At 40.2% G+C, this 24,323-nt stretch overlaps 1 protein-coding gene across 5 annotated transcripts in view; it reads right to left on the reverse strand.

Annotated features, from left to right (window-relative positions):
* Cdc27 (cell division cycle 27) overlaps positions 1-19,647 on the reverse strand; it is a 50,785-nt gene extending 31,138 nt beyond the window's left edge. For 2 of the 5 annotated variants that reach the window (XM_048367267.1, XM_048367266.1), the window contains exons 1-4: positions 19,424-19,647; positions 8,067-8,142; positions 4,733-4,880; positions 1,199-1,324 (exon numbers count right to left, since the gene is read on the reverse strand). In XM_048367267.1, coding sequence (XP_048223224.1) covers positions 1,199-1,324; positions 4,733-4,880; positions 8,067-8,142; positions 19,424-19,450 — 377 coding nt within the window. In that variant the 5' untranslated portion in view covers positions 19,451-19,647. Of the gene's footprint in view, positions 1-1,198; positions 1,325-4,732; positions 4,881-8,066; positions 8,143-19,423 lie in introns of those variants that run through there. The other 3 variants (XM_048367270.1, XM_048367271.1, XM_048367268.1) reach the window with 2 other exon arrangements.
* Between the last annotated feature and the right edge of the window lie 4,676 nt (positions 19,648-24,323).

Below are 24,323 nucleotides of genomic sequence, written 5' to 3' on the forward strand. Positions count from 1 at the left end.
AAACTAGCCTCAATTTATTTTAAAACAGATGCTACTCTGTTACTTTACACAAGTAGTCCTCAATCACTTCTCTCATAATGTACAAAGGCAGTTATGAACAATTCTTGTTACTCTGTATATGTACTTTGTACTCCCCAACTCCCAAGATATGTCAGAGTACAAAACAATATTATTAATGATCACTTTACCCACTTTAAAAAAGTTTTTAATTTTAATAAGTTTTAAAATACTTGGAAAATGACTATTTCAACTACTATTGTAATTTCTAGTGATACACCTCAAAATTACTAATGATATAGTAGTTGAGAATTATTCCCTCCCCCTCGCCCCCGGCATCTGGGCTTGACCTCAGGGCTTCATACTAGCTCAGCATGTTTGCTCACTGCTGATGCTCTACCACTTGAGTCATGTCTCCAGTTTGGCCTTTTGCTTATTAATTGGAGGTGGAGTCTCATGTACTTTTCTGCCTAGGCTGGCTTCAAATCATGATTCTCCAGGTCTTAGCCTCCTGAGTAGCAAGGATTCTAGGCATGAGCCACTGGCACCCAGTTGAAAACTGTCAATTTTTTATTATTAAAACTTGTTTTTGGGGCTGGGGATATGGCCTAGTGGCAAGAGTGCTTGCGTCGTATAGATGAAGCCCTGGGTTCGATCCCCCAGCACCATGTATACAGAAAATGGCCACAAGTGGCACTGTGGCTCAAGTGGCAGAGTGCTAGGCTTGAGCAAAAAGAAGCTAGGGATAGTGCTTGGGCCCTGAGTTCAAGGCCCAGGACTGGCCAAAACAACAACAACAACAAAAACCCAAACAACTTGTTTTCAAAGTCTCTTTCTAGGGAGTAGCAGTGATACTAATATTAGAGAAGACAAAGTTCACTCTTCCTCATCAAGCCACATAAGACACTCTCTTCACCCAAGATTTAACAAAAAGAAAAATCAAATAAAATTCTGTCCACTTAAGTGCTAATGCTGCTGTAGCTATTAGCATCATGACAAAGTGAAAAATTAAAAAAAAATGAGATCAACATTTCCACATTTAAGAAGGTTAGACTCAGAGGATTTTTTTTTTACTACTTGTAATATTTTATACATTTTAGCCAAGTTTATTTAACAACACACAACAACATAGGGTTTTTTAATCACAAAGTATTCTCATAGGGAAACTTATAGTTTGAGTAGTGGAGTCATTCTTACTTACCAATACACATGTCCCAACAATGAAAGCGTAAAGCAGGCTGAATCACCAAACTCAGTAACAATATCATCATGGCTTTTCTGCTTATTAAATACTCCACCAGACAGGATCTGTTCCCCTTCTGCAAGCCTTTAAGATATCAATTGATAGATTTAACAAAATCAATATAAAAACCATTCCAAGAATACACCCTTTGTTATCAAAGTGGGTCTAACTACAGAAACAGAAAAGTAAAAAGTAAATATGTACTTAGAATCATTTGGGAAAGCTGGATATTTATAATCTTAAATTTTAAGTTTGCCTTAAAAAACATCTATTAAGGGCTGGGAATGTGGCTTAGTGGTAGAGTGCTTGCCTAGCTTGCATGAAGCCCTGGGTTCAATTCCTCAGTTCCACATAAACAGAAAAAGCCAGAAGTGGCACTGTGCCTCAAGTGGTAGAGAGCTATCCTTGAGCAAAAGAACTTCAGGGACAGTGCCCAGGCCCTGAGTTCAAGCCCCAGGACTGATACCCCTCCCCCCCCCAAAAAAAACACATACACACAAAACCATTTATTAAAATTTTCTTTCTGGGCTGGGAATATGGCCTAGTGGTAAAGTGCTCACCTCATATACATGAAGCCCTGGGTTCGATTCCTCAGCACCACATATATAGAAAATGGCCAGAGGTGGCACTGTGGCTCAAGTGGTAGAGTGCTAGCCTTGAGCAAAAAGAAGCCAGGGACAGTGCTCAGGTCCCAAGTTCAAGACCCAGGACTGGAAAAAAAAATTCTTTCTGGTGGTATTGGGATTTTGAACTCAGGTGTTTCTAAAATAAGCAAATCTAGCCTGAGCAGTATATTTATAGCTAATGTCAAAAACAAAAGATTATACTGAGGAAAAAATATCAATGGTTAATATTTCTACTTTCCATATTCATATTCACCATACTGATATGGTGGCCCTTAATTTCAGAATTCTCTAAAATAGGGATAAGGAAAATGAACAAGACTAACATATTTCAATTAAAATTTGCATACTTGACAGCCTGTCAGTTTTAGTTTTTTTTTTTTTTGTTGTTGTTGTTTTGTTTTTTGCCAGTCCTGGGGCCTGAGCACTGTCCCTGGCTTCTTTCGGCTCAAGGCTAGCACTCTACCACTTGAGCCACAGTGCCACCTCTGGCCGTTTTCTATATATGTGGTGCTGAGGAATCGAACCCAGGGCTTCATGTATACAAGATGAGCACTTTACCTCTAGGCCATATTCCCAGCCCTCAGTTTTAGTTTTATGAATGAAGCTTTATTACCACTAATCTATTCTTTCAATATTTTTTCAAATGAAATCAAATGTTCCCAAAATGGAAAAAAATCACTTCATTTAATTATATAGTTTTAGCCTGCTATAGTTTATAATGATTTGTTTTATAAAGCTTATATTCTTGGGCAGTACATAGGTTTGAACTCAGGGCTTTGCACTTGCTAGGCAGGTACTCTACCACTGAGCCATGTTTCTGGCTAGTTTTTTTTTGCCAGTCCTGGCTCTTGGACTCAGGGCCTGAGCACTGTCCCTGTCTTCTTTTTTTTTGCTCAAGGCTAGCCCTCTACCTCTCCCTCTCCCTGAGCCACAGTGGCACTTCCGGCCTTTTCTGTGTATGTAGTACTGAGGAATTGAACCCAGGGATTCATGCATGCTAGGCAAGCACTCTACTGCTAAGTCACATTCCCAGCCCCTGGCTATTTTGTTTAAAGATAGTATCACCATATAAAGAAAACTCTTAAGTTGTATACAGTATATTGTAGGGACAATTGTATGTGCCTTCTCATTGTCAATGGAACTTTTTTTTTTCAGTATAAAGATGTTTATCTGCTTGTAACCACAGGATCTCTAGCTCAATGGAACTTTTTAACTGTTCATCCTCACATTAAGATATCTTACATATATAACTATACATTGGATAAGAATGTCCATGGAAAAGTTAGCTTAGATTAACTGGGAATTTAACTAACAAAGCATGGTCAGGTGCAGGAGGCATAATATTACCTAGCTACTCAAAAGAGGCTGATAGGGGTTGGAGGCATGGCTCAGATGGTAGACCAGCCAGCATTAGATATGAAGGAGTCCTGGTCCTGGAACAACAACAAAAGACTACGATCTTAGGATCTCAGTTCAAAGCCAGACCAGGCAGGAAGAGTCTGTAAGACTCTTATCTCCAATTAACCACCACAAAACCGGAAGTGGTGCTATGGCTCAAGTGGTAGAACGCTAGCCTTGAGCTGAAGAACCCAGGGACAATGCCCGGGCCCAGAGTTCAAGCCTCACAACAGGGAAAAAAAAAAAAAGAATCCAACAAGAAGTCCCAATATAGGTATCAAAAAAAGAAAAGAAAACTAGGAAAACAACGTAGATGTATTTCAGAAAATGTACATATATTTCAACTAGCCTTAATTAAAAAAAAAGTCATTGGACAAACACAGAATAAGATTTTCTGAGAACTAGTTGTATCCTCCATATGTAAACCTACAAAATACACACATAGGCTTTTACAAATACTTGTTTACCTTTACCACTATTCCACCTTTTACAGCAGAGAAAAATGTTTAACAGAACATCTTGGGCTGGGAATATGGCCTAGTGGCAAGAGTGCTTGCCTTGTATACATGAAGCCCTGGGTTCGATTCCCCAGAACCACATATATAGAAAACGACCAGAAGTGGCACTGTGGCTCAAGTGGCAGAGTGCTAGCCTTGAGCAAAAAGAAGCCAGGGACAGTGCTCAGGCCCTAAGTTCAAGGCCCAGGACTGGCAAAAAAAAAAAAAAAAAAAAAGAAAAAAGAAAAAAACATCTCCAACTGCCTCTAAATTTGGAATAAGGAGAGCTGATTTAGTTTAACTGTAATAAGCAAAAGAAGTACTTTTCTGATTCACTTCTTGCTTCAAAGGGGTTGAGGTAGGCAGTAGTTCCCAAATAAAATGATCTCAAAAAGAGGTTTAACAATACACTTAGACATGTTATCCTTCAGTGAACTGCCAAATTTTTAGGTTTATTCAAGTTGGTCTAACTCTGAAAGCCAACGCAAGGGAATGAGATTTGCCAATCCAGAGTTAAATTGTTGTTTGGGGGGAGGGGGAAGTTGGTCATAGAGCTTGAACCCAGGGGGGTTCTGTCCTTGAGATTGCTTTTTTTGCTCAAGAATAGCGCTCTACTACTTTGAGCCATACAGCCACTCCTGGTTTGGTGGCTAAGGCTTCAATTTGAACCATGATCCTCGGATCTCAGCCTCCTGAGTAGCTAGGATTATAGGCATGAGCCACTGGCGCTTGGCCTGTTTTTCTTTTTAAATCACCACATTTCTCAATAACTAAAATAATGCCACAGGCAAGAGTATAGACATTTCAAATTTACCAGCATAGGTAAATCACTGCTATCTAAAAAGTGAACACATAAATAAAATAAATAAATGAAAAGTGAACACAATCAGATTTTAATCTGTTCAGAAAAGTTTTATCCAAAATTCGGCAGTTCTAAGTAGAACAAAATAGCTAAAGATTTAAGAACTTACTTGCTGAGGTCAACACAGCACTTTGCAAGCAGGTATTTACATTGTGGTGTAGTACAACTATGTCCTTTTAAGAGTCTATATGCTTTATATGCCTTTCCTGAGCGGTAATAACAGGTTGCCAGCAAAAACAAGGCTTCTTCTGAGTGCACTAAGAACAGATATTAAAAAAAGAACAAAGAAATTAGCTATTGTTCAGCATGTTAAGTAATATACAGTGTATCTGTCAATTAACCAGCTTAGCAACAAAATATCAGCTGTGTTATTTACTCCAGAAATATCCATCCAGATTTGAATTATGAGGAAATATTATCTTTTCTCCACAAGGAACCAAGAAAATAAAGGCAATCACAGTATACTCTGTAAATCCTTAAAAAAAAAACAAAAAAAAAAACAAAACCACAAACAACCATACACATACAATCCAGTTATTTAAACAGACTACCATAAAACATTCTGGTTTGGGGTAGCATTTATCCAGTATACCATTTGGCTAGAAAGAAGTCAGATTTCATTAGAATAAAACTGAAAGTAAATAAACCTCATTATTAATCTGAAATAATTTCCTCATTAAGAGATCAGTTGTTTAAAAAGTTGTTTCTAAAACCAAATATATACTAAATTACAAGATAACTTTAATGAAAAAAAGTCTACACTCTGAATACCTTCGTAATATTAATAATTCAGTTGATAGACTTTATACTAACACAGGTTAAACTGTGTTCCAAGGTAAAGAAGCTGAGTTATTCAACAATCTGTACCTTATTCCTCCTTTTTTCTGTGTGTCAGGATTCGAACTCATCAGGGCCTTGTGCCCTTGCTTAGTTTTTTTGCTCAAGGTTGGTGCTCTGCCACTTGAATGGTACCTCCATTTCCTGCTTTTGCTAGTTAACTGGAGATAACAATTTCTTAGATTTATCTGGTTGGGCTGGAAATCCTGCTAAGAATACTTTGAGAAACTTTTAATCATCTAAAATTTAAATACACATTTATAAACTTTAGGAGCCTAAATATAATAAAATAGAAACTGCTCTTTCCCCTTTCTTTCCTTTCCTTCCTGCAATGGATTAAACCTAGGACCTCATGCATTCTAGGCAAGTGAGCTACATTCTCGGTCCTATCTATACATTAATAAATTCAACATTAAAAATTAGAAATTTAAGACAGCAAAACATAAAGCTGCTTGGGAACCAATGAAATATGCTTAGATTATGCTAACCTTGTTTATATAATTATTTACATCAATATTTCAGAAGAATTATACTTTAATGACAGAAAGAGAACATATATTATCTTTTTTTTTGGCCAGTCCTGTGGCTTGAACTCAGGGCCTGGGCACTGTCTCTGAGTTTCTTTTGCTCAATGCTAGCACTCTACCATTTGAGCCACAGTGCGACTTCTGGCCTTTTCTGCTTATGTACTACTGAGCAATTGAACACAGGGCTTTGTGCATGCTAGGCAAGCACTCTACCACTAAGTCATGTGACCAGCCCTTATCAATTTTTTAAAGCATTTATTATCATGCCAAATAGCTGTGTAAAGTGCTTTAAAAACATTATCTCATTTAAATTTTCAATTTCATGAGGCAATTACCATTTGAAAGTAATTCTTTATGGATAAACACTTATATTTAGAATTAGAAATGTTAGTAGGGAGAGCTATAGAAGGAAATCTGATCAGTGTAAATGTAAGCAAATAGACGTGTCAAAATGAACCCCTCTTTGTTTATTTGTTTTGTTTTTGTTGCCAGTCCTGGGGTGCGACTCAGGGCCTGAGCACTGTCCCTGGTTTCTTTTGGCTCAAGGCTAGCACTCTACTTGAGCCACAGCGCCACTTCTGGCTTTTATCTATATATGTGGTGCTGAGGAATCGAATCCAGGGTTTCATGTATACGAGGCGAGCACTTTACCACTGGGCCATATTCCCAGCCCCAAAATGAACCCCTCTTGTACCAAAAATAGATGCTAAAACAATACTGATTTTGGTCACAACAGGCCTCAGAATACACAAAAAGAAATTCAAATCTATGAAATTTTCTGCACACAGATCACTAATAGCATCAAGGCTTCACATTCCAGGAAATAGTTCCTTAGGGAAAGTTGGTGTGTTCTGCAGTATAATAAAAACTTAATACAAACCAGAGCAAATCAGAAAGGACACTGGAACCAAAGCCAACATATGACTTAACTTTAAAAGGAAGAATTTAAAGTTAATTGTTTGCATGGGCTGTTTCTTACTAATTCAAGTATTTCATAAGCAGTGTCTTGCTGAAAAAAAAAAGACTAATAGTAGAGCTACTTTTCTCAAGTCATATTCAATTTGTAGATGACCTGAAGTTTTCACAAAATGTTTTTTACCCTCCAAATCCCATTAAATAATCAAGAAATCAGCTCTTATCGTTAGGGGGCTGCCTTTCTCTTTCCACATTAAAAGAAAAAAGGAGCCAGGTGCATTCATGTCTGTAACTTACATTCTCAAGAGGCTAAGGTCTGAGGATTACAGTTTGAGCTAGCCAGCGGAGGAAAGTCTATGATAAGACTCTTATCTCCAATTAGCCACCAAAAAAGCCAAAAATGGAGCTGTAGCTTAAGTAGTAGAGCAATGGTCTTAACAAAAAAGAAAGCCAAGGGGCTGGGGATATGGCCTAGTGGCAAGAGTGCTTGCCTCGTATACATGAGGCCCTGGGTTCAATTCCCCAGCACCACATATACAGAAAATGGCAGAAGTGGTGCTGTGGCTCAAGTAGCAGAGGGCTAGCCTTGAGCAAAAAGAAGCCAGGGAGAGTGCTCAGGCCCTGAGTCCAAGCCCCAGGACTGGCAAAAAACAAAAAACAAAAAACAAAAAACAAAAAAAAAGAAAGCCAAGCTTAGGAAAAAACTCCTAAAGATTGGGATATGATTAAGTTTATAGTTGATGCTATAAAGTTGAATCAATGCTGCCATCTTTACACTTAAGGCACATAAATACAAGGTTAAAGTTCTGATGACTAGTATAAATACAGTAAGACCAAAAAATCCCACAAGAATAACATCAAGAATCATGTTAGGGGCTAGGGATACGGCCTAGTGGCAAGAGAGCTTGTCTCCCATACATGAAGCCCTAGGTTCGATTCCCCAGCACCACGTATACAGAAAACGGCCAGAAGGGGCGCTGTGGCTTAAGTGGCAGAGTGCTAGCCTTGAGCAAAAAGAAGCCAGGGACAGTGCTCAGGCCCTGAGTCCAAGGCCCAGGACTGGCAAAAAAAAAAAAAAAAAAGAATCATGTTTGTCATAGAAAGTGATGAGATTCCATGCGTTTTATTCACTTGTGATTATGTATGAATGAGCAGATTACAGACCTTCTGCATACAGTCGTTCCGCGAGAAAAACAGCATCTCGGTAAGCATAGTGGTTTAGTGCTTGCCATATAGCAGCCTGTAAGTGGGGAAAAAAGCAATTTTAAACACATACAGAATTTCAAAGTAACTACTAGTAAAGAGACTACTCAAATTAATAGTCTTAATTTAAATAAAACACCAATGCACACAGAAAATTCTTCAGTGTGTTAGATAATCTCTTTAGAGTCTGGTCCCTAATATATCTGCCTTTAGTCCCTCAGACTTTAGGCTTCTGAGCCTTTGTACATCTATTTCTTCAGGGAATATTGGCTCCCTCAGGAGCTTCCCCCGACAAATTTCTCATCCCAAAAGATCTAGCTGAAATAATGCCTTTTCCTAGCTTATCTCTAGCCGTTTTTTATTTTTATTTTTTTGCCAGTCCTGGGTCTTGGACTCAGGGCCTGAGCACTGTCCCTGGCTTCCTTTTGCTCAAGGCTAGCACTCTGCCACTTGAGCCACGGCACCACTTCTGGCTTTTTCTATATATGTGGTGCTAAGGAATCAAACCCAGGGCTTCATGTATACGAGGCAAGCACTCTACCACTAGGCCATATTCCCAGCCCCTTGTTTTCTTTTGAAAATGCCAAATATATATTTAAAAATTCATATTTACATTATGGGTCTGCCCACTAAGGTAGATAATGGTTTTCAGCTACTACCAAAACTCCACCAAAACTTAAAATGCCACCGAATTCTTAGCCTCTCAAAGGACATACTGGAATATAGATGAGTAAAGTTATTGTAGGATAAATCTTTCTTCTTCTTTTTTTTTTTTTTGCCTGTCCTGGAACTTGAACTCAGGGCCTGAGCACTGTCCCTGGTTTCCTTTTGCTCAAGGCTAGTGCTCTACCACTTGAGCCATAGCTTCCCTTCTGGCTTTTCATTGGTTAACTGGAGATAAGAGTCTCATGGACTTTCCTATTAGAGCTGGCTTGGAACCATATCCTCAAATCTCAGGCTCTTAAGAAGTTTGGATTATAGGCATGAGCCATTGATGCCCAGGTTGTATGATTAATCTTTAAACATACTTGGACTATGTCTGTTTCCCCTCCCAGTCTTGGGTCTAAGACTCAGGGCCCGAGTTCTGTTCCTGAACTTTTTTTGCTCAAGGCTAGCACTCTACCATGTCAGCCACTTGAGCCACAGCCCCACTTCTGGCTTTTAGGATAGTTTATTAGAAATAAGAGTCTTATAGACTTTCCTGCCAGGGCTGGCTTTGAATCATGACCCTCTGATTTCAGCCTCCTGAGTAGCTAGGATTACAGGTAAGAGCAATCAGTGCTCAGCTATGTTTTAAGAGTGATGAAAACTAACACAAAGTATATCACTGTCCTCAAAAGCCCCTATGAGTTTCTTTAACATATGTTAATCATATTACCTCTTCCTACCCTAAAAAAGAAACTTCTCTAAATTTTATTGATTTTTCTTGTTTTCTTCATAATTTTATGTAGATATTCCCAGGCAGCACATTTAATTTTCCTTATCTAACTTTAAATAAATACAAACAATCCTATTGAATATTATCTGCTGTGATTTGCTTTTTTTTTGTCAGCTGTGGGGCTTGAACTATGGGCCTGGGCACTGTCCCTGAGCTCTTCAGCTCAACACCAGCACTCTACCATTTGAGCCACAGCACCACTTCTCATTTTCTGGTGGTTAATTGGAGATAAGAGTCTCATGGCCTTTCCTGCCCGCCCAGGCTGGCTTAGAACCGCAATCCTCAGATCTCAGCCTCTTGAGTAGCTAGGTTACAGGTGTGAGCCACCAGTGCCTGGCTTGTGATTTGCTTTTAAAACCCAGTGTTTTGCTTCAATACTTTCTTCTTGATGATGAGCATGGAATAAAATCTTCCAATTCATTTGTTAAAAAGAAGATTTACTATGCTAGAGATGCAGCTCAGTGGTAGAGAAGGCTTGACTTAGTATGTACATGGCCCAAGGGTTCAATCTGTATCACCATAAGAAAAGAAGTAGCTTGCTAATTATTATTAAAATATGCAAATTTATGGATAATTTCCTCTGCATACTAGGTAAGTCCTCTATCACTGAGCTACATTATTAGAGGTGATAAACTACCTTTAGGTATCATGATATAATGGTGGCTAAGAAGAAATCTTTTAGTATGAAATTTAATTATCAATTTCAGTTTTCCCAGTTTATTCAGAAGTGGTTGGTGCATTCTGTACCATGATTCCAATAATGTACATAAAAACACAAGGCAGTTTTTAGGGTATTCTACATCACAGAAATTCTAGAATTCTAAACAGTTAAGGATGCTAAACAGAAGTTAACTTGCCCAAAGGGCTGATTTATCCTAACAGCCCTATGAATAATTTCCAGAAGACAAAAGGGTTCATCATAGTAATATTTTCTTATTTTACTTCTCTTCCAGTAGTACTAAGTGCTTGTTTTAGAATTCCTCCATGCAAATTAATCTGGCAATGCTGTTCACTATATTAAAGGGACTCATCAGCAGTCAGTGGTAGGAATGTAAAAGTATATCTCGGTGGTTGGTTAAGTTAAATTTTAAACCTGCACAGAAACCAACATGGTCTTCTAGACTAGATATGACCTACAGTTCTGGAAGCACACATATAAACATCTTTCAAAAACAAGGGCTGGGAATATGGCCTAGTGGTAGAGTGCTTCCCTGGGTTCCATTCCTCAGCACCACATACATAGAAAAAGCCAAAAGTGGTGCTGTGACTCAAGTGGTAGAATGCTAGCCTTGAGCAAAAAGAAGCCAGGGACAGTGCTCAGCCCCTGAGTTCAAGCCCCAGGACTGGCAAAAACAACAACAACAACAACAACAACAAAATAAAAAACAGGCACTTCAATGAGGCAAACTGCAGTAATAAAAAAGAAGAAACACAATAAACATTTGCATCTTCTGAGCAGACCATATTTTGCCTGTATTACTTTATTAGTGTCTTAATTGGCCTCTCTGCATTCTTTCCATCCTATGATGCATTTTCTTCCTGTGAGCTTTACACAAATTAAAATACGATCACATTACTTCTTTACTTGAAACTCTTCAGTGTTTCTCTTACTATTGATCTTATGATGAAAACCAAAGCCTCCGCTGGGCTCACGCCTATAATAGCTACTCAGGAGGCTAAGATCTGAGAATTGAGGTTTAAAGCCAGCCTGGGCAGGAAAGTCCGTAAGAATCTTGTCTCCAATTAACCACCAAAAAGCCAGAAGTGGAGCTGTAGCTCAAGTGGTAGAGCACAAAATCTTGAGGACAGTGTCTAACCCTTGAGTTCAAACCCCAGGACCAGCATGTACACATGTGTGTACATGGACAAACACACATAAATAAAAATTGGAAAAAAAATCAAAATCTCTAAAGCAAACACTATGGTACTGCTTTTACTTACCTCTCCCATCTTTTATCATATTTTCTAATGCTCTGCACTAGCACAATGACATCTCTGATACTCTTCTGTCACAGGTTTCCTGAACATGTAATTTACCTGGCATACTCTTCTCTCTCCAAGCCTGTAAACTCTAGTCATCCTTCAGATTTCTTTCTCAAAGAGGCCTTTTGAGATTCCCAGGTATAATTAGACATCCATATTAAACACTTCAATAGCACCAGAAGACTTTCCTTTGTACTATTTCTCACTGTTGTAATTTTACACTAATTTAGGAGAGCATTTGGGTAATGTCTTTCCCAGAAAGCTGCGTGCTGGTGGGTCACAGCTATACAGCCTTAGCTACACAGAAGACTGTGATTTCAGGAGCTGGTTTGAAGCCTAACTTTACAGACAAATCCAAGAGATTCTTATCTCCATTTAACCAATAAAACACCAGAACTAGAGAAGTGGCTAGAACTAGAGAAGAGGCTAGAACTAGAGAAGAGTCATACAGTGCCAGCCATGAATGAAAAGAAAAAGCTAAGCCAGAGCATGAGGCCTGTGGGACTACCAGCACAAAAAAAGCCAGAAAGGTTCTTGCTTATCATTATATTCCAAAATCTTTTAGGGTGCTCAGTAAATTCATGCTTCATGAATACGCAAATAAGCTTGATCTTCTTCTTCTTCTTCTTTTTTTTTTTTTTGCCAATCCTGGGCCTTGAACTCAGGGCCTGAGCACTGTCCCTGGCTTCTTTTTGCTCAAGGCTAGCACTCTGCCACTTCTGGCTATTTTCTATATATGTGGTGCTGAGGAATGGAACCCAGGGCTTCATGCATGCTAGGCGAGCACTCTACCACTAAGCCATATTCCCAGCCCCAATCTTGATCTTCTTGTAGTTTTCCATTGTTGGCATTCTTGTTAGTCTTAGCTTTAAATTTCTCAGAATTCCTTTATATACTATTAAGGATATCCAAGTTTACTGAAATAAATTCAGTGATAATCTACCTAATTGTTAAAAAAATTAAATCTAGGTATTTCCTCAGAATTCACTTCTTCATTTTTGTTCTCAGTGAAAGAAAATGTTGAGTAGAAGAAAATACCAAAGATTTGATGTTGAAACCTACCATCTCTTTCAGCAGTTTAATTATGGGGAAAATACTTAGCCTCAACAAAGTCCTCTTCTGAGTAATCAGAGTAGGTTAAAACAGATGATATATTATAGTACTCCTAAAAAATATACTGACTGGCATATATTTGGCAGTTAAGAATCTTTTCCTTTCCAATCTCAATACAAACAAATTCAATAAATATGATGTATTATATAGCATATCTACTACAATTCATTATTTGGAAATATATGAACCTATAAAAGACCTAAGGGAGTCATCAGATACTTAGTACTATTGATTATCAGGAAATTTTGATCTCATATAGACTATAGTCATAGTTTTAGACCATACTGTCTCTGTACTTTTAAAGTTAAAGAAATGAGGGAATTGTTCAAGTGTTAAGAGTACCTGTCTAGCAAACCCTGAGTTCAAAACCCCAGTGCCTCCAAAAAAGAAAGTTAAATAAATGAAAGAAAAAAAACAACAAACCCAATCACAGGGGATGGGGATATGGCCTAGTGGCAAGAGTGCTTGCCTCTTGTAGCTGAAGCCCTGGGATGGATTCCCCAGCACCATGTATACGGAAAACGGCCAGAAGTGGCGCTGTGGCTCAAGTGGCAGAGTGGTAGCCTTGAGCAAAAAGAAGATCAGGGACAGGGCTCAGGCCCTGAGTCCAAGGCCCAGGACTGGCAAAAAAACAAAAAACTAAAGTATCACATTCAAGAGTCTGAACTTTTTCTGATTTAACAATCAAGCATTGCTCAGAACATGATTCCTTTATTAACAATTAACATAAATCCCAGAAGTAAAGCCTGCCACTTAAGAGAATCTATACAGTTTCCCTAATCTGGGCTGTTACCTCTGAATGCCTGAGAGGTGACGCCTCCCTTGGGGGATGCAGGAATGTTCTCTGAGGTACTACAAATTCATAGGTGATGAGGAGCAGAGAGCTAAACTGGGCTCCCAGGTTATTCATCTGCCTCTGCCTAACTGACAATGAGGGCCTCCCCCCTAAAAGAACAGCCCTCAGTGTACCTCTTCTACAGTTATACAAATTAAAGCCAGATGGATCAAATGCTGCTAAAAGAAGTTAGGAAGCCAAGCAGCAACATTCCTTCTCTCTCCTCCTTCAAGAAAATGTTACAGAGAAATACACTGATTTCATTAACGGCTTAGTCTTTGTTTACATTAACTTTACTCAGACTTGAAAATATAACTACTATAAATTGTTTTGCCTTAGTATCACTGGCCCAAATGTCAATAGCGCCAAAATTAAGAAACCTTGATCTATATTCTCATGTAGCTGGGTTATTCTACTAGTTTGTATATCTCTCTAACCCTCATCTCTTCTCCCCTCGTTGCTAATACTACCAGATTTAATATTCCCAAAGCAGTGCTTATGTTACATAATTCTGTTCAAGAACTCTTCTCAGCTGGGTGTGGTCTGTAATTCCAGCATCTGGGAAGCAAGAGAATCCAGCTTGAGGCCAGCCTGAGCTATACAGAGAGACACGGAAAAACACAAAGGCTGAGCCAGGAGCCAGTGGCGCATGCCTGTAATCCTAGCTACTCAGGAGGCTGAAATCTGAGGATCACAGTTCAAAGCCAGCCTAGGCAGGAAAGTCTGTGAGACTCTTATCTCTAATAAATGACTTTAAAAAGCTGGAAGTGGCACTGTGGCTCAAAGTGGTAAAGCAGTAGCTTTGAACGAAGGAAGCTCAGGTCCTGAGTTCAAGCCCCAGAACTGGAAAAAAAAACCCCAAACAAACCCAAAGGTTGTAGCTTAGCAGTAAAGTTCTCTCTTAACATGCACAAAACTTATGTTCAATCCCCAAGACTGCAAAACAAGACAAAACAAGAATAATAACAACAACAATAACAATCCCTCTTTTATCCAAATAATGGTGATTCATTACCAATACATTAAATCTAAAGTTGCTAGCTTAGATGTTAAGTCGCTATCAACTGATTTTACCTGGCTATTACAATCTTCCTTTGCCTGGCTAGAATTCTCATTCTGGCTAAGATTATAGCATTTTACTGTTTTCTTCTTCTTTCTCATCTTTGGGCTTGAGACTGGTTCAAGTGGTATAGTGCCTTACTAGTAACCACAGGGCTGAGTTCAAGCTATCACACACACACACACACACACACACACACACACACACACACACTTACTCTTGGGCTTTTTGCTCATGCTGTTTCATGCCAAGAATACTCTCTCTTTAACAATCCAAACCTTTCCATCTTCTTAAATTTTAAAACAATTATTTTCAGAAGCGGCGCTGTGGCTCAAGAGGCAGAGTGCTAGCCTTGAGCGGGAAGAAGCCAGGGATAGTGCTCAGGCCCTGAGTCCAAGGCCCAGGACTGGCAAAAAAAAAAAAAAAAAAAAAAAAGTAAACATTAAAAAAAAACAAAACTATTATTTTCTATGAAATCTTATCCTCCTAATAAATGAGGAGGGTTTTGTCTTTTCTTGTTGTTGTTTTTAAGGAGTAAGAGCCATATCACTATATTTATATACTTGGTAGTCTCACAAATATCTTCAACATACTTTGTTTAATGAAATTGTTATTGCACTGGTTCATTGCTTTGAACTCAAAATGCTGTCCCTGAGCTTTTTTTTTTCTTCTTGCCAGTCCTAGGGCTTGAACTCAGGGCCTGGGCATTGTCCCTGAGCTTTTTTTTCTTTTCTTTTCTGTTTATGTGGTACTGTGGAATCAAACCCAGGGCTTCATGCATGCTAGGCAAGCATTGTACTACTAAGCCACATTCCCAACTCTGTCCCTGAGCTTTTTATCTCAAGCCTAGTGCTTTACCATTTAAGCCAAAGCTCCATTTCTGACTTTTTTGGTGGCTAATTGGAGATCAGAGTCTCACGGACTTTTCCTGCCCTGGCTGGTTTCAAACCTTGATCCTCAGATCTCAGCTTCCTAAGTAGCTAAGATTACATGCCTGAGCTACTGGCACCTGGCTATAACAGAATTCTTAACTGTCCTCTTTCAAATCTGCCCTAACCTTACTATGCAGAAAAGGAATTCTTCATTTCTCAAATGGCACCACCATAATTAAACCCAGGCAGTCATTCCTGATGCTTTTCTATCAAATCAATTTCTCAAATATTTCTTGAATTTATGCTTCTAAATCCTTTCTTGAAATTACCTATTCTTTCCTACTCCACTGCTACTTGAGACTTATTACTTCACCTTTAAGATTAATGTTTCTGCTTTTGCCCTCCAATTACCACAGCATTTCCTGAGTAGTAGCCAAAGTAGGCTACTTTTTGAATCAATGTTACATACCATCAATGGGCATTTTATCCCAAGCCAACAGTAGTTCTTCATGATCCAAAGATCTCTCAAATGATGTTGTATATACATAGTAATATAGTACCCAATTACAACTTTATCCAACATTTCCAATTGTGAAATTTTATTCCTAGAAGAACTGATAAATCTATATAAAATGCCTGCTGTGTGTGTGTGTGTGTGTGTGTGTGTGTGTGTGTTAAGACAGCATCTTGCTATGTAGGCCAGGCTAGCTTCAAATTCAACATCCTCCTGCCACAGCCTCTTCAGTGTTGGAATTAAAGTTGTTTGCCACCAAGGCAGGCTGCCTCTTTTTAGTGGTTCAAAGCCAGTCTGGGCAGGAAAGATCTTTCACCAATGTCTCACCAAAAATACCGGAATTAGAGCCGTGGCTCAAGTGGTAGAGTGCTAGCCTTGAAGAAAAAAGCAGGATAGTGTCCATGCCATGAGTTCAAGCCTGAAGACTACCAACACACACACACACACACACACACACACACACACACACACACACACCACACGCATGCGTATAAGCTTTAAGTTAAAAGGTAGAGGTCATGAGATTGCTACTCAAAGCAGCCCAGGCAAAAAGTTAAGAGTCCTCAAGTCAACACGTAGGGCCCTCCAGGGAGGCACAGGTAGGAACATGGAGGTCCAAGGCTGGTCTGGCATAAAGGTGTGAGTATCTATCCAAAATGTAACTAAACAAAGAAAAAAAGCAAAAGAAACAAATTAAAATCCCTAAGGGGTATGGCTCAAGTAAGTGATGAGGGCTGCCCTAGAAAGTTCAACTGGGAACTGAGTTCCCAGTACCACAAAACAAAGCAAAACTCAAAGAACCTTCTTTTTTCAGATTACTTTTTAAGAACATTCAAATTAACACCAACTCATGTCATTTGTCTCCAGATGTTATTTGTATAAAGACATAAATGCAAAGTATTACTTGTCTATGAGAGGTAATTTCAGAAGAAGCTGTATTTAAAGCATATATGGCATACCACATTGGCTATTCCATGTTAAGATTTCAAACCTTTTTTCTGTCAACTTTTCCTATGCCTAATAATAGTAATTTGGGAAGAGGCTTGTATTTAAAGCATAAACAGCATATCACACTGGCTATTCCATGTTAAGACTTTAAACCTTTTTTCTGTCAACTTTCCTATGCCTAGTAATACCACAACCCTGAGGTATTCCAAGAAAGAAAGCAATTCTCCAACTTACTCTCATGCTTTTCCAAATTCATGGAACCAGTCACATGTTTATATACTGCCTTACTGAACTATCATATTTTTATGTCTTTCTTACTAATTCTTTCCCATTTCCTTGACACTGGCACTATCTTCCACTGTCTACTTTTTTTTTTTTTAAGCTCAGTCTGGCCTTGAATTCATCCTGCCTCTGTCTCCCCAGTGCTTAGATGTTCAGATTACAGGGGAGAAAGGATGCATGGAATGAAATTCCTTAACTAGCTTCTTATACTATAAATTGCTACTAATATTCTCACCTACTTATATCCTAAATTTCTTACCACTATCCTACAATCTAGTGAAAAAAACAAGTGTGGGGAGGGGGGCAAATATGAAAATTTGACTTTTTTTTTTTGCCAGTCCTGGGCTTGAATTCAGGGCCTGGGCACTGTCCCTGAGCTTCTTTTGCTTAAGGCTAGCACTCTACCACTTGAGCCACAGGGCTACTTCTGGCCTTTTCTGTTTATGTGGTACTGAGGAATTGAACTCAGGGCTTCATGCATGCTAGGCAAGCACCCTACCAAGCCACAATCACAGCCCCAAACTTGACTTTTTAATCCTTAAAAATATTACATGTATTAAAAAACATTGAGTGTATTACTACTAAGAGTACTTTAAGTAAAACAGGAATCCTGATGGATACATTCTAGAATAGGCTACACATTTCTACTCTTTTCTATAGGCTGAAATTACTATTAAATGGTGATGGTTATATGCCCTCAGTGCAACCACTTTATCACTTAAAGAGATTTTTCAGGCCAAAAAGACCAAGGAATCACAGATAAAATTATAAAAACATGAAACAGAAATTAAACAGCTTGAGGAATTTCTTCATTCACTTAATTTCACGTTAGGCCTTAAAAGTATTCTCTACCAGTATGAGAAATTTGGACAGAAACACAGCTTTGGAAGGGCTGATCCAACTTATAAATGGGTAAATTTCCTAAGATATAACCCTTCATTATATTTCCAAATATGAATAGCTGTTCCATGTGAACAGCTGGAGATCATGCCAAACCAGGAGAAATGAGTATTTCATGCTGTGAAGAAAAATGAAGGAACTATGGAAGCAGAGATTATTAAAGTATTTTCTACTTGTTATCTCAAGCCTATTTAGGGCAATCTGAAGGAATTTCTAAAAATTGAAGTGCTTTATAACTTAAAAATAAAGTTCAGGGCTGGGAACGTGGTTTAGTGGTAGTGTTCTTGCCTAGCATGCATGAAGCCCTGAGCTCCATTCCTCAGTACTACATAAACAAAAATAAATAAATAAGTTCAGAACACAATGATTATAGTTGATGGATATCAACTTCTACCATCAATTCAGAGACCATAGGGTGGGCTTAAAGTCTCCCAGACCTGGTCCATCACCAAAGGACTTAAGGTCCAGTTTCCTTCAGATGGCAGGGGAGAGGCGTTCTGGCACTGCACTATACACCTAAAATCTAATAAGGTTTCTTCCCTGACAACAAAATACAGCGCGTCAAAGCATGCCTTAGTGTGCTAAGGCCTATTAAATGGATGGAAAAAAACACTGTCTTATATTTCCAGAATGCCTTATAAACATGCACAATAAAACTGTCTTGATCCCCATCACAGGCAATGGAAAAGCCCAGATTTGCCCTTTTCACACACTTCCATCTCCCCCTTGCCCTTAGTTCAGGTGTTGGCACCTCAGCACTGATCTTTGGGAGTTCTCTCAGATCATCAATGTCCAATGGGAAATCCACTGAGCGAGGAAGGCAACGTGAGAAAGGCTAGAAAAGTCCGCTACCAAAACAGAAATTCGTATTAACACCGAGTCTCTATAACCACTCTCTCTACCTTTACACAGTTAAGAAAAACAACAACAAAAAAGAAAACACACAAAAATTTTTCCCTCGCAAACTCGCCCCACCACCATCAAGATGGAACCAACTCGGTTCAAATGTGTAGTATCCCTGTCACCCCCGAGACAAGAGGACATCTGGGGCGCGCTTCCGGCCCCTCATCTCCCACCCTGACCAGGCCTGGGAGATGAGGGGAGGACCCCAGACGAACAGGAGGGGCTGGGGTGGCTGCGAGCCCCGACGTCCTCCTCACACTGGGGGAAGAAGAGGTAACGCGGCGGGGCCAGGGACAACACGGCTTAGTGGGCGGCCAAGGCCTCGGGCACGGACGAAAGCCAGGCCGGACCCGCAGACGGGGAGGCGGGAGAAGCAGCCAGGCCTAGGCCGCACCAGGCCGCCGAGTGGCTAAACGCTGCTTCCCGACCGAGGCTTCACGCGAAGCCTCCGACAAGGAGGTGATGGTTACCTGCACGGGTTCCTGCAGCACCGTCATCCTAGTGGCTCAGGCCCACTTTCTGCAGTGCCTCAGGCACTCCCCCCGTAGCGGCTTCGGCTCGGCCAGCCCCGGCTCATTTAAACTCACCAGCGACCGTTACCGGGGGATGGGGAGGCCGAGCGATAGCCGAATACCTCCGAGTGGGTGACGGAAACACTCGAAGTGGAGCGCTCCCAGCGAGAGCTAAACGGAAAGTCCCGAAGGAGGACGGAAATACCCGAAGTGAGTCGGCGGAGGAGGAGACCGTTGCCGGATATTGTCGAGGATTACCGGAAACGATAGAGTGTGGGCCAATCAGGACGTTGCTCTTCCCAGGCACGCCTTCACCCACGCACGCCACGCCCAATCGGCCACGCTAACGATTCGGCCACGCCCAATCGCCAACTAGCACGCTGGGCGTGGCGCGACGGAGTGGGCGGGAGAGCGTTACGTGGCATAATTGCCATATGGGTTCGCTGCTCCGCCTTTCTGGGCAAATTGATGCATGGTCGATTGAGTAAAGGGTAAAACTATTTAGAGTTTGGGGGCTGACTTTAATCAAAAAGTATTTATCCTTTGCGTTTAAGTTTTTATCAGTTCCAGAAGTTCCTTCTCAGGACTCCAAGGAATATCGGGGGAAATTTGTTTGGAAGGATTGCCAGCTCTGCAAACACGTAGGAAAGTCTGTCTTCAAAGTCTATTGAAAAGAAAAGCAATGTAACACCAACAACAAAAATGCTATGTTATGTGATATGGGAAGTTAATTGGGATTAAGACTTAATAAAAATAAAGGTTTAAACTGGGCTTTGAAGAATGAGTAGAGGAAAGAAAAGTGAAGGAAGAAGAGAGAGGTCTGGTAGAGTTAAGGTATTATTTCTGGTAAGATTGCTGTGAGCATTGCTTGGGCCTCTCATTTTTGAACAAGTTCTCTTTATTTATATTTAACTTTGTAGGATTGTTGAAACTTTGAAAGTCTGCATTTGGATACTTGTTGGGAACTTTGTCATGAATGAAGTAGTTTACCGCGAATGGCTCCAAGAGAGAATTCCCTGCTCAAACTCTTGTCCAGCGACCTTCTCTGTCGACCTTAAGGTCCTCCACATGTGGTTTACAGCAGTGGTCATCTATGACAGTGACGTGACAGGGGGAAAAAAGTTCAGATACACTTTGAACAAGGATTGAAGTCTGCTTCTTGGTTCTTGCAACTCAGGCCTCAGGCATAAAGTATGCAGGGCCTTGAGGGAGAACATGCCCTGTCTTTCCACTTCTGGCTCTCTAGTCTAGACTTTGCCTGCAGATATTTCTGGCCAGGGGACACTGAGGGCCTTTCTTGCTGCTGGCAGTGTTTGTGGTGCTGAAGAGAAGCTTTCCCTCCAGCTCCCACTGTATGGGACAGAGAACACTTTTTTTCTACATAGTATATTTCAGTCTCACCACTACCAGGACAAATGATCTTATTCATGATTTATACTGAATTTGTAAACTACTGATACTATTTTTCCATAACCACGAGAGGTTGGAAGAGATGTCCAGCCAGTTTTATTTACTGAAACAAATGTTTTGCCAGATTCTACCTCCTCAGTGTTATGGGGTTCAAGGGAGGGGATTCCCCGTCCCTCCAAGAGTCCACCACTCAGAGACAGTCTCAAGTAAAAAGATGGATCTGTTGGGGAAGTAAAAAAACTGACCAGCCAGGGCCGCAGCCCAGACTCGGTGGGGGCTGGAACTGCTGCGTGCAAGCTGTGCTCAGGGCCTGGTAATAAAGGCCAAGGCCACATGGTCAAGTCTGCCACACTCAGGTGACCGATGAGGTTACAGCACCTACAGAGCATGCCAGTCACATGCAGGTGCCCAATGCAGTTACAACCTGTTACATGGTATCTGTTTGAACCAACCTATCACTCTAGTTAGAATTGCAGGCGGATTGGGGGGTGAGTGTACTATTGTTCACTGCGTGCAGAATGGCCTTCAACTCTGAAGTTCAGGGGCAGGGGAGATCTTAGTGGAGGTGGAGCCAACCTCTACCCTCCCTAACTAATCTGAGATGGAGCCAGCCTGACGTTCCCCAACACTCAGCAAAGAATACTTTATGTGTAGGCCTTGATGTTCTTCTTTTACTAATCTGACATGGTGTACTTGAGACATCATATATAATCCAAAGGCCTTTTGAAACAAAGGTGGGTGTGAACTCAGGTGGGTTTTGTTCTCTTTTGGTTATAGCTGCTCTATTCAGGACAGTCCACTTACATGAAGGGTATGCACTGCTCTCATCATGCTGGATCACTGCTCTTAGCCTGTTCTGAGGAACATGGCACCAAGCAGTCAGAATTGAATATTCCTGTCACTTTGATTTATAACTTGAAAAATCAGTCTCATGCAATGAAAGTATCTTGGCTGCATTTAGCAAGACTTACTCTTGTAAGTAAAAATTGACCATGAAGCACAACAAATTATATTTTTCTAAATTTAATTTTATTGTCAAGGTGATGTACAGAGGGGTTAGTTATATACTTAAGGTAGTGAGTACATTTCTTGACAAACTTGTTACCCCCCCAGCCTCATTTTTCTCCCACCCTCCCATTTTTTGTCTGATTTTTTTTGTAAAAATTTTAAAGAATTGAGGCAATGTCATTCTTTCTGATAGAGGCATAAAATTCCATTGTGTATATGTGCCACATTTTCCTGATCCATTCATCTACTGAGGGGCATCTGGGCTGGTTCCAGATTCTAGCTATGACAAATTGCGCTGCAATGAACGTTGTTGTGCTGGTGGCTTTACTGTGATTTTGTTTGTAGTCTTTTGGATAGATACCCAAAAGTGGGGCTGCTGGGTCATAGGGGAGTTCTATATTTAGCCTTCTGAGGGATCTCCATACTGCTTGCCAGAGTGGCTGAACCAGTTTACATTCCCACCAACAATGAAGTAGGGTTCCCTTTTGGCCACATCCCCTCCAACAATTGTTATTGTTAGTTTTCTTGATATATGACATTCTTACTGGGGTGAGATGGAATCTCAATGTTGTTTTGATTTGCATTTCTTTTATGGCCAGTGATGTAGAGCACTTTTTCATATGTCTCTTGGCCATTCTCATTTTCTCATCAGAGAAGTCTCTTTGTAAGTCTTTAGCCCACTTGATGCCCCATTTGTAAGGAAATGGAAGGACTTGGAAGAAATTATACTAAGTGAAGTGAGTCAGACCCAAAGAAACATGGACTCTATGGTATTCCTTACTGGGAATAATTAGTACAGGTTTAGGCAAGTCATAGCAGAGGATTACAAGAGCCCAATAGCTATACCCTTATGAACACATAAGATGATGCTAAGTGAAATGAACTCCATGTTATGGAAACGATTGTTATATCACTGTTGTGACTACTTTCAACATCCCGTGTGTATCTGTTTCTATTATTGATGATGTTCTTGTATCACCTTCCTGTGGTTGTACCTACACTATCTCTGTAATCTTATCTGAGTATATTGGAAACCGTGTATACTGGTATTAGAACTAGGAAATTGAAAGGGAATACCAAAATCGAGAGACACAGGGTAAAAAATGACAAACAACTACAAAAGCAATACTTGCAAAAATGTTTGGTGTCAGTGAAATGAACACCTCATGGGGGGGAAAGGGAAAGGGGGAGGAGAGAGGCGGGTATGAGGGACAAGGTAACAAACAGTACAAGAAATGTATCCAATGCCTAACGTATGAAACTGTAACCTCTCTGTACATAAGTTTGATAATAAAAATTTGAAAAAAAATAAATTTTTAAAGAATTTTTAAAAGTTAAGGCATTAAGAATAAATGAGAGAGCCAGGTGCCAGTGGCTCATGCCTGTAATCCAAGCTACTCAGGAGACTGAGACCTGAGGATCATAGTTTAATGCCAGCCCAGGCAGAAAGTCCCTGACTCTTATCTCCAATTAACCATTCAAAAACCAGAAGTGGTACTGTGGCTCAAAGTGATAGAGTACTAGCCTTAAACAAAAGAGCTCAGGGACAGCACTCAAAGCCCTGAGTTCAAACCCTGTGACCAAAACTAAAAGAAAAGAAAAGAATAAGAGAGGGAATTATTAGCATCTTGTTTTTCAGCAAACAAAACAGTTTTTCAATGTTCATTTTCTATCCAGAACTTTTCTAGGCATGATACATTCCATTGTCTGGAAATATCTCTCATTCCAAATTGTGTGCAGATGGAATGCAGTTAGAATGGTCACTCCCTTTGGGTGATACTGGAAGGAAGTCTGTCTGTCTGTCTTTCTTTCTTTCTTTTTTGCCAGTCTTGGGGCTTGGGACTCAGGGCCTGAGTACTATCCCTGGCTTCTTTTTGCACAAGGCTAGTTGCACTCCAACTCTAGAGCCACAACACCACTTCCAGCCTTTTCTTCTTATGTGGTGCTGAGGAATTGAACCCAGGGCTTCATGCATGCAAGACACGCACTCTACCACTAAGCTATATTCCCAATTTCTTATCTTTTTTAAAAAAAAAACATTTTTCTTTATTGTCAAAGTGTAGTACAGAGGAGTTACAGATTCATATGTAAGGCAGTGAGTACATTTCTTGTTCAACTTGTTTCTTATCTTTTTCTTAAAGCACGATTTTATCCTTCTCCACTAGTCACCTCTAGATTCTGTTTACATACGTGTGGCCCCACAAAGGGCAAGTGCTAACGTAAGTCTCAGCTGTTCGAGACCGTATGCACTAGCTATTCAAAGTTCAGTTAAAATCAAATGAAATTAAAAATGAAGTTCTTCAGGGGCTGGGGATATGGCCTAGTGGCAAGAGTGCTTGCCTTGTATACATGAGGCCCTGGGTTCGATTCCCCAGCACCACATATACAGAAAACGGCCAGAAGTGGCGCTGTGGCTCAAGTGGCAGAGTGCCAGCCTTGA

This window comes from Perognathus longimembris, chromosome 17, assembly GCF_023159225.1.
Source record: "Perognathus longimembris pacificus isolate PPM17 chromosome 17, ASM2315922v1, whole genome shotgun sequence".
Taxonomy (NCBI): Eukaryota; Metazoa; Chordata; class Mammalia; order Rodentia; family Heteromyidae; genus Perognathus; species Perognathus longimembris.